This window comes from Aedes aegypti, chromosome 2 (assembly GCF_002204515.2).
Source record: "Aedes aegypti strain LVP_AGWG chromosome 2, AaegL5.0 Primary Assembly, whole genome shotgun sequence".
NCBI classification, from domain to species: domain Eukaryota; kingdom Metazoa; phylum Arthropoda; class Insecta; order Diptera; family Culicidae; genus Aedes; species Aedes aegypti.
Genome location: NC_035108.1, coordinates 134,196,817 through 134,207,089, shown reverse-complemented (window position 1 = coordinate 134,207,089; position 10,273 = coordinate 134,196,817). Strand labels below are relative to the sequence as shown.

The following is a 10,273-nucleotide window of genomic DNA, read 5'->3' as shown; positions in this document are numbered from 1 at the left end:
TGATTAAACTATGGGAAATCATATTATACAGCCAGTGTCGTGGACTTTGACGCCAAACGATAAAAAATGCCGGGTGTCCAAAATATATACTTTGAGGGTCCAAAATGTATTGGTGTGTTCAAAATAATGAAAAACAATGCTTCACAATTCAATTATTTTCGACCTTTTTTGGATCCTAACATGACCGTTTGGGCATTTCATTTGGTAGAGGAAGTTTTTCTCTACATTTTGACATGTTCTTTAAAGCGAAGTATGCACTTCAACAGAAAAGTAATCGCCTATCTCGATGCGTGGGACATTTCTTGCAAGAAATGCTCAAGAAAAGCATTTTTCTTTGATCGCAGTACGCTGTTGAACAGAAATGTCAATTCAAATGTAGCTAACTTTAGAAAATTTTTCGGGCAGAAATTTTTACTTTTCTTGAGCAGAACAGCATATACTTAGCTTAACTTGATTACGCTATGTAATTATTTAATTAATGGATCATTGAAGGTAGTTTTTGTCAGTGCTCACCGCATCAAAACAAAGGCGCCACTGTATATGGGATTTAACATTGTGACAGCATTGCTGTTCTGTCAAACACACAAGACTACGGTGGCGCTATCTATGCTTTCCATAGCGGCCGTTTTGGTTATTTTAATGATCCATTCCGGAGCGTATTTTCTTCGATAAAATGAATATTTAGTAAAGATAATTATTCGCATGTTTCGCTCAAGAAAAAGTAAAGACATTCCTTGACTGAATGGGTCAAGAAATTTCCTACCCTTTAAAGGGCTTATTCACAAATTTCAAAACGCTAAAGTGGGTGTCCTAAAGATGTTACGACTCATACAAAAAATGTAGAATATTCATACAAAAAGCTTTACGAGGGGGTGAGTGGGTGTCAAAAATAATCATTTTTGCGTTACGAAATATGTGAATGAACCCTAAAATGACATTTTCCCCTAAACTGCGTACTTTGATCAGAGAAATGCGATTTTCTGGACTATTTGTGGGATTTTATTATAATATAATATATTATTATTTATTATTTTTTTTATTAATTTTAAAACCCAGAAATGGTTCGCCAGGATTCGCGGGTTGTTCAAGTCAACGTTCAATTTTTATAAACATGGACCGCAATACAGGTTTTCTTTCCGCTACGTCAAATGTGTTGAAATTCTCATAATGAAGTTAAAAAATATATATTTAATACTTTGGAAATTTTAGCGTGGCGCCATCTAAAATTAGTTCACCGCGTCTCCGTGTGGCTTCACTTTTGAGTAAATTTGAGAGAGCGTGCATGCTTTAACGGATTTACGTAACAACCCTGCGGGCACCGCAAAGAATTTTTTGTTTGCCACTTGTTTGTAAATAAAACTTGCTGTCAAAAAAATCGTCTTCTCAGCGTGTTTAGCTTGTTCTGCAGTTATCTTCGCACAGATACCGTTTTCCAAGGATGTTTTTATTAAGTTTTTAGTTTTATTAATTAAATATCCATTCCTAAATCGTACAGCATATTTGCCGGAGTGTTTGATCATGATGAGTGAATTGTGCCCTCGAACCGACTTAATTCGCAGCTTGGTGTCCCGAGATGTCAGCATTTACGAGCAGTTTCTGCTATTCGCACGGAACGACCCACAGTTTATGGGTAATGTTAGTCGCCTACAAAGACCGGCATTGGAAGCAACGGTGTACGTTCTGATATTGAAACTAAAACAAGGAGTGGGAACTGATCAAAACCGGATCATTGGATTGAGCGAGGTGCTTGGGCTGATTGAACAGAACCATCTGTACTTGCAAAAGGACGAGGAATGTTTGGGGTTATTGCTGCACATCTTGGGACTGGCGTTGACGTTGGACGAAGAAGACGCCGCAGACGGTTGTCGTAAAATCGAGCTTTTTATTGACAAACTCCAGAAGGAGTTCTTTGAGTTGCCTGTGTTCTACGAAGTTCTTAGAACTCTGCTGATAGTGGCGCTGGAACGCGAGCAATTGCAGGCAGTATTTCAGAACTTGAAGGTATGCGACCTGGTGAAGAATCTGCATTCTGAGTCGCATCAAATCCGTATGAAATCTTTGGCATGCTTACAACTTTTGATGAACTTCAGACGAGAGGTTGTCGATGAATGGCATCGAGCAATTCAGCAAGGAGATCGGAAGTTAACCCGAGAGCACAGTAGCTTTATGCTTTGCCATCTAGTTGAAACCGTGGTTCAAATGAAGGATACAGAGTCGATTCTCATCATCGTGCAATCCACAGGGACATGGAAACTAATCAAGTCAAACTGCGAATCTGAAGACCAGTTAATCAGGAAGGAAGCCTTGTCGGTGATCAAAAATCTTCTAGGATATCTAAAAGAGTCCTTCACAGGACATGTAACGAATAATTTATTCGAGTGGGAACCGCCTAAGGCAATAAAACTGACTGAAGCTTGGCAGTGCTTTATAACGATAGTTGAAACCCTAAATGAATCGCAAACCCACTTAGTAATGCCAGCTTTACCATTACTCGAAAAGCTCAACGTGATAGCTGACGATTGGAGTAATTCCATACTGATATTGATTCTAAGACATGAAAATTTGTCCGTATCCAGTTGGGGCATCGATTACCTGCTAGAGAAGAGCAAATATGATGGACGTCGACAGGAGTTGGAGCTCATTCTGCTTATGGCATTGAACAGAACGGCAATCTTTCAAGATTTCACCAGAGTCAAACGCCAGCTAGTTGACTATTATTCGAATGAAGATGCATGTAGTTTCCTACTCAAACACATCAAGGACGTATCGTGGGGTTCAGTTCCATTCACGTGTTTGTTAGAAGTCATAGACCATCTGCTCGAAACAACGAATGCTGTTCATTGTTTGGAAGAGTCACTCAATAGCTTAGTAGAGCAGTGTCAAGAGGTCAAGAATTTGAATCTGAGATGCTTAGCATCATTACAACTTTCCGAATTGCTAATGAAAATAACAGTCAGAAAAGAGATCAGCACAAAGATTTCATTGGATCGCATTATTTTCCATTTGAACGTACTTTCAAAAATAACTAATCGAAGCATGGCAGAGTTGCATGATTGGACCCAAATGCAATCCCTCGTCGATGGCAGTTCTTTTGAGCTTATGCTTAGCAAAGTAACCCCATCTGACGAGAACATACTGAGAGATGTGTTTGTTCCGTTCATTAAGGATGAACGGATAACTTCAACTGAGCGATGGTTGCAACAAATTTTTGAACGAGATTTACTTTTGGCCATAAGGTGAGTACAAAGGTGCCCAACTATAAGCATCTGGCGTTACATTTCTGAAATCAGTTTATTTTAGTATCTATTAATGCTATTAATGACAGAGTTTGAGCAGAAAACGAACTTGAAGTTTGGATGGAGAAAATCTACGTACCAACAATGTCAGAAAAACTGTTCCTACTACATTTTTTGCCATAAGCCATAGAGTGTACACAGAAATCATCCGCAGAGGATTGGGCCTGACTCTTAATATCAACAACTTTAAATCATTAACGAAAGAATTTCATCGACTACAGCACACCAAAAACGTAGTTGTAGTTAAAGTTCTTCACATATATTTGGTCATCTTTCTCCATGAGGGTGTAACTTAAGATTTTTGTAGTTTATTCATTAAGAGCCACCCTAATGGGTATATTTAGACACTGATTGAGACATTTAATTATGAAATATTTTGTTTTCTAGGCTTCTACAATATGGGATCCTGCCGTTCAACGAAGAGGAGTTAAAATCCAAACTTGAAGCGCTGCTGGAGAATTTTGGCCAAGACAACGAAACCACTCTCAAAGCGATAGAAATTTACAAGGAAGTTGCGCAGAACGCCCATCTTCTTCCCTTAGTCGAGGAAGCCAACCAAAAATTGATACACATTCTAGACAACCCATTACATCGACTGAGTTACCAGTCCCCTGCCATTGCTGTTACGGTTCAGCTGGTGCATCTGTTTGTTCTTCTGGATCGAGTGGACATGGTAGATCTGTTTTTCGCCAACTTCACCTTAGAGGAGCTGATTAAGACGATTCAAATGCGAAACAGCGATAAAAGTTTGTACGGGGCAGTGTTTGCAACGTTGAGCGACATTTTTCTATTCTATTTGCGGTGTAAGGATGGCGATGTGTCCATTAAAAATCAGATCATTGAAGACTATTCCAAACTTATCGACATAGGAGATGTACACGTGCTGTTCAATACACTGGAAATAGTTTCGCTGATATTCACAAATCAGATGAAAAATTTGAACGACGATTCCGAATTCAATGCATTATCTTTGGTGGTGAGCAGGTGTTACAAGGAGATATTAATCTACCGCAAATCAGATCACTTTATGAAACTGATGAATAAGTTCGTTGCCACAGTATTGGCTCCATGCTCTGTAGAAGCTGATTTGACTGAAGAAGGATGTCAGCGATGGTTGAAGGACGTTGTTACCGATTATTTTTTGATGTTCTTGGAGCAAGCTACAGTGATTGGAGGGTTGGCGAATGTTTTGTTTAAAAAACTGCTTTTATTGCCAATCGAAACTTTGCTCGATTGGAATGCGTTTGGGAAGCTGTTGCTTACTGGGCTACTTTTTGGCGATGGGCAAAAGCGAGAGCAGAGGTGAGTTTCTGTCGTTTATTGAAATGTTTGCACATGAGTTCATGATACTTTTTTGTTTTAGGATTGAAGATGAAGCATGCATAGCCAGCAAATACTTTGACACGTAAGTATTTTAGAATTTAAGATCATATGAACATAGCCCAAATTCATATGTGCCACTGGCTGTATTTCTTCCATCACTGAACTGCAAAAACACTACGCGATGGCATGAAATCGAGTAGGTGACCACAGCAGGCTGGCTCATGTTTCGCAAATCGAAGAATAGTGCTGTAAAGACACCAACATGTTTGGATGCAATCCCGTAATTTTATTCTTACTTTCCCACTTGTAAAGCCGCTCTCTGCAATCAAGTATTGAAAGAAATTATTGGCAGGTGGCTAATGTGGAATTGACCCAAGCCAGTGAAAGACTTTGGAATAACAAATAACGTCTTTATTAGTTGAAGAAATGAATTAAAGTTAAGCTTAAGTCAAGGATGATGATTGATTTGATTGGATGCACTCATGTTGTTTGGTTGGTTGCTATCCAATAGGGTAACGGTCGTATTTGGACCCCCTAAGGAAGTGATTTTAAATTTTTAGTTTATTAATTAGTTGCACAGCATGACCAAGTCGAAGAACATGCAAAAATGTAGAGAAAAACTACCTCAACGAGATGAAAATGCCCATACGGCCATGTAGAATCCAAAAAACGTCGAAAATAATTGAATTCTCGCATACTCTGAGATAACGCCCTAAAAGCCATTGGTAACCACGAGCGTAGCTCGTTGTTTCTGAGCAAATGAAGGAATAAGCATCCAAACCAACATCACGGGCAGGTAGATATTGATCCTTTCTTCCCCACAGCGTTATTAAATAACATGAAAATCCATTCAGATGCTCAGTAACAACGAGCTACACACATGGTTACCAATGGCTTTTAGGGCGAGATCAGAAGTTATGCGAGAATTGTGATGCACTATTTTTCATTATTTTGGACACACCAATACATTTTGGACCCTCAAGGTATATATTTTGGATCCCCGGCATTTTTTATCGTTTGGCGACAAAGTCCACGACACTGGTTGTAAAATATGCTTGCCCATAGTCTAATCCAGTGCTTCCCAAACTTTTTCAACTTTCGCCCCCTTGAGGCCAACATTCATCTGGAATCGCCCCCCTTATATGTGATTTCAATATTTTATTTAAGTGCTGTACGTCAAAAAATGTCTCCGACTCGCTTATCTACAGAATCATGATACAATAACTATTATGTACATTTAAAAATATTTTCTCAAATATCGATATCCCAAAACAATTAGGAATGATTTACTATATTTCAATATATAATAGCAATTTTAACAATGTTTTACGTGTATTATAGGCTACTGAATCAGTTTACTGTATTATAGGCTACTGAATCAGATACTAGTTCGGCCCAGTTTAAACTATTTAAGTGTAATATATGCATAGGCGCCAACTTCTGACGTAGTTGGAGGATGATTCGTTAATGGTGATTTCGTACTGATTTATCTTTTATTTCTAAAATTACTGCAATAATTTTCAGAAATTGTGTATAATAAATGTTTGACGTTTCTGGGAACGTTTCCAAAAACATTGAACAAGTAGTTGAAAATCCAGAATGTTTTCAATACATATTTCAATGCTACAACTATATTTTTTCTAAAACCAAGAAAAAATTGTCTCTTAAATGATTTGTACTAGAAATGATAAGACTGGGTGCAACCGAAACTTCAAAATAGGTACTTACTGTAGATTTTTTCTCTGTAAAAAACCTGGATGCCAATGCAAGAAATATTAGCTTCCTAACCTCAAAGTTCCCACATGAATAAATCTTTATATAAAATACTGGGCATTTGCAAAAAGTTATAAAAATTATCAGATAAGTGTTTCGTACATCCAAAATATGTTGTGTTTTAAATGTTATCTGTGACCAATTATCCGACCTTGTGAAAATCTCAAATACCAACCATTCTTAAAGCTTACATGATATGAAAAAAACTAAATGCATAACATGTGTTTGACAATTATCAAGTGTATTCTATCATGATGTTAACTCTAATCATAACCCTGATTGGAGATATATCGATCTAAGGTAAAATATTCCTGGAAATTGTTAACTTTGGAACTGATTAGCCTTCAGATGTGTCCTGTAAAGGTTATGCGTAATTATTTTCAAATGATCCCGTGTTAACCTTTTCGCCCCCTTTCTGGATTTTTCGCCCCCCAAATTCTGTTTTACAAATTTTCGCCCCCCAAATTCTGTTTTACCAATTTTCGCCCCCTTGAGCTTGAAAATCGGCCCCAGGGGGGCGAATACGCCCACTTTGGGAATCACTGGTCTAATCAATCGATTGACAATGGAAAACCGAAGAAATTCTACGCTTCCAGTTCAGAAATTTGAAAAAAAAAACTTTTGTTTACATTTGAAAAATTTCTGGTGGCTTCAATTTCTGTGTGTAACGTGTTGTAACGATTGCAAGGAAGAACCGATTAAATTAAATTAATTTCAGATAAATCAAACACATTTTTATTACGCCAATCTGTCATGAAACGGCCTACCGTTTTGATTCATATTACGGATACTTAAGGACTCAGGGAAATATAACCCAGCATAGAGCATACAAAATAAATCATTCTGTATGATTTCTTAGCGCTATCGAGCGTCGGAAACCCTTTACTTTCGAACGGGGGGTGAAGAATACGCTTCCACGACTTCAATAATTTTAAATAAATCAAAATGTGTGGCCGTTTCATGATTCTTATTCCGGACAGCTCATGATAATCATTAATGGAACAGTCAAATCATCAATCGAAATCGTTAAACCATCAAAGAGACATCTAAGGTAGTTGGGCATTATATTTATTTATATTATTATTTTCAAAGATATGTATGGAAAAAGTTTACTAAAACGAGCCTTGAAATTGAGAACTTTTGAACAGCAAAAATTGAAACATTTCGCGTGAAATGTTTCCCATACAAAGTAGAGTGTCCGGAATTTGAAGCTGTCCGTAATATGAATCAAAACGGTACTTTCCTGCTCTGGAGTATGCAGTGCGGGAATAGTCATTACCCAACTGAAACCAGAGGTGTTATGATTCATTACGCAACGCTTTCTCAATACGTAACTGTTTTGAGTTGCGTAATGAATCATTACACAACATTTTTTTAGAAATCGTAAAATAATGGTGAATGCATTCTGATATAATTTCTGATACCCTCAAGTGGTCTTCTACGAAATTCCAAAAATTGATGTACGTATCTCGTTGCAGAACTCGATTTTTACAGCACTCGTAGGATAAATTTTGCGACACGTGCTGTAAAAATCATCATTCTGCAACTTGTTCCGTAAACTACGTTGAACGTTAAGAGTTCTAGTCGGATCATCAGGAGTGGTTTGGTGAACATATCAGCTGCCATAGTTTGAGTGGGGCAATATTCGTAATTCACAGTTTTCTTTAACTTCAGATCTTCGGATCTTAGGATCAATACTGAAGCTGAAATATCCGGTCTTGAATTCATCGCCAAGTATAAAAGTTGTCCTACAATCTTTTGATAAGGTACCGTGCTGCCGTTCTACGCATATTTGTCCCGCCTTCCATAAGGTTTACATAGAACATGGGACAAGTAGGCGTAGAAGGGCAGCGTGGGGCTTCGTGGCCGTGCGGTTAGTGTTACCAAGCATTTAGCCGCATCGTGTCAAGGAGTGTGGGTTCAATTCCCGCTTCAGTCCGGAAAACTTTTCGTCAGGAAAGTATTTCGACTGTGCCACTGGGCATTGCATGCTAGTCCGTTGTCTAGTGTGGTGCTTCCTGAATTCGCATAGTTGAGATTCTTCAAATTCTAGAGATTTTAAATTGAAACAAATGAGGTCGTGTATATTTTTTGGCTTGACTTACACCAAATAAAAGCAGTATGCTGAAATTGATTTTTATGAAAAATTAAAGAAAAAAATACAGAAAAAGTTTTTGAAAAATGTCTCTTTACTTTTCATATGCCCCAAAAGTGGAGCAAGTGAAAAGTTTATCGTTTTGAACAATAAATTCATAAACAAACAGTTATATTCACGATGTCTATTAGCTTTAACATTTGTTAAGGCGTCCCAATGAACAATAACATAAGTAACATGTAAACAAAGAAAATTTTATTCTCTTCACTTTAATTTTTTTCCGTTCAGTTATGTTTGTTGAAATGATTCGACATTATAACTGCAACATTTCCAATGTTAGTTCTTACACTATGGGACAGCAATTGAATTTCTGCTCTGTAGAATTTCCACCGCTCGTTATTTGTTTTTAAGAAAGTCGGATATGACGTCGGATAACTTCGGGAGAAATCAAACGGAATCCTTCAATAAAGTATTTAGAATCTTTTTCATGTGGATAGACATATATCCCATTTTTATGTTTTTGCAACTTTTCAGTCAACGTCTTCCCGAAGTAGATATAATAATATCGTAATGTTTGGCAACCTCTTTTAGAAAAGTTCCATGATTTCTAATAGATTTTAACGCTTTGAGGATAGTGTTTCTTGAATTATCAGCACGTCATGTTTTTCTATGATAATTGCGAACCATGTTTACTTATAGCTACTTAAAGAAAAAACACAAATTCAACCTCTAATGAGAAACTTTTCACTTGCCCCACCTGATAAGAAAATTGACGGTCTACGTCGAATTAATTGTAAAACTTTTTTTTGGGCCCATTCACAAATTTCATAACGCTGAAGGGGGTGGGTGGGTGTCCTCGTCCTGTTACGGCTCATACAAAATTTGTAAAATATTCATACAAAAAGCGTTACGAGGGGGTGGGTGGGTGTCGAAAATGGCCATTTTTAGCGTTATGAAATTTGAGAACAAACCCTTTATTGCAGTTTGAAACTGTCAGAGAGGATAACTAAGAAGTGGTACAGAAAATTATTTTCCGCAACTTTTTTCACTGAAAATTTTGAAATAAGATTGCACGCTGCCAGCTTGTTACGGAGTGATAGTTGACAGGTTAACAATATTTCGCTCTACTATGCAATAATAGTTGAAAAATATCATGAATCTTCTACCTATCGTAATGTTCTGAATGGCCTCAAAGGTTTACGCATGATTCTAAAACGTTAATTCACATATTCAGTAAAATATACCAATTATTTTCACTTACCCCATTTACCCACTTGCCCCGGGTTACCTTAGAGGTGATTGTCTGGGAGAGATGCTTCATCTTCATGATGTTTTTCGTATCCAGGATCCAAAGGAATGTTTGATGGTTTCGCGTCTTGAAGTCCGGCAGATTCAATTACTTTAGCAATGTACTTACGTTGACTGATAAAATAAAACGTGCCTTAAACCGCTGTACCTTTCCATTTGAATCACGCTTCTGCTTAAGGACCGGTTTGCAGCCGATCGCACGCTTCCCGGGGGGTAGATCAACCAGTTCCCAAGTTTGGTTTGATTCTATGGATTGCAGCTCTTCCATTATCGCTTCTGTCCACTGTAGCTTTTGTGGACATGCTAACGCTTCCTGTACATCCCTTGGCTCCTCTTGATTATAAGTTGAGGCACTACAAATAGGTATATTTGTCCGGCATCTTACCTTTTGTAACTCTGGTAGATCTTCTCAACTGCTCGGTTTCATTGTCCGTATTAAATCCCACAAACGTGTCCTCGCTAGGTGTTGCTCATCACC

At 37.7% G+C, this 10,273-nt stretch overlaps 1 protein-coding gene across 1 annotated transcript in view; it reads left to right on the top strand.

Annotated features, from left to right (window-relative positions):
- The first annotated feature begins 1,364 nt into the window (after nucleotides 1-1,364).
- LOC5579040 overlaps nucleotides 1,365-10,273 on the top strand; it is a 30,994-nt gene continuing 22,085 nt past the window's right edge. Inside the window, exons 1-3 of the mRNA XM_001664167.2 lie at nucleotides 1,365-3,236; nucleotides 3,684-4,598; nucleotides 4,660-4,701. Of these exons, the coding sequence (XP_001664217.2) occupies nucleotides 1,519-3,236; nucleotides 3,684-4,598; nucleotides 4,660-4,701 (2,675 nt within the window). The 5' untranslated portion in view covers nucleotides 1,365-1,518. The remainder of the gene's footprint in view (nucleotides 3,237-3,683; nucleotides 4,599-4,659; nucleotides 4,702-10,273) is intronic.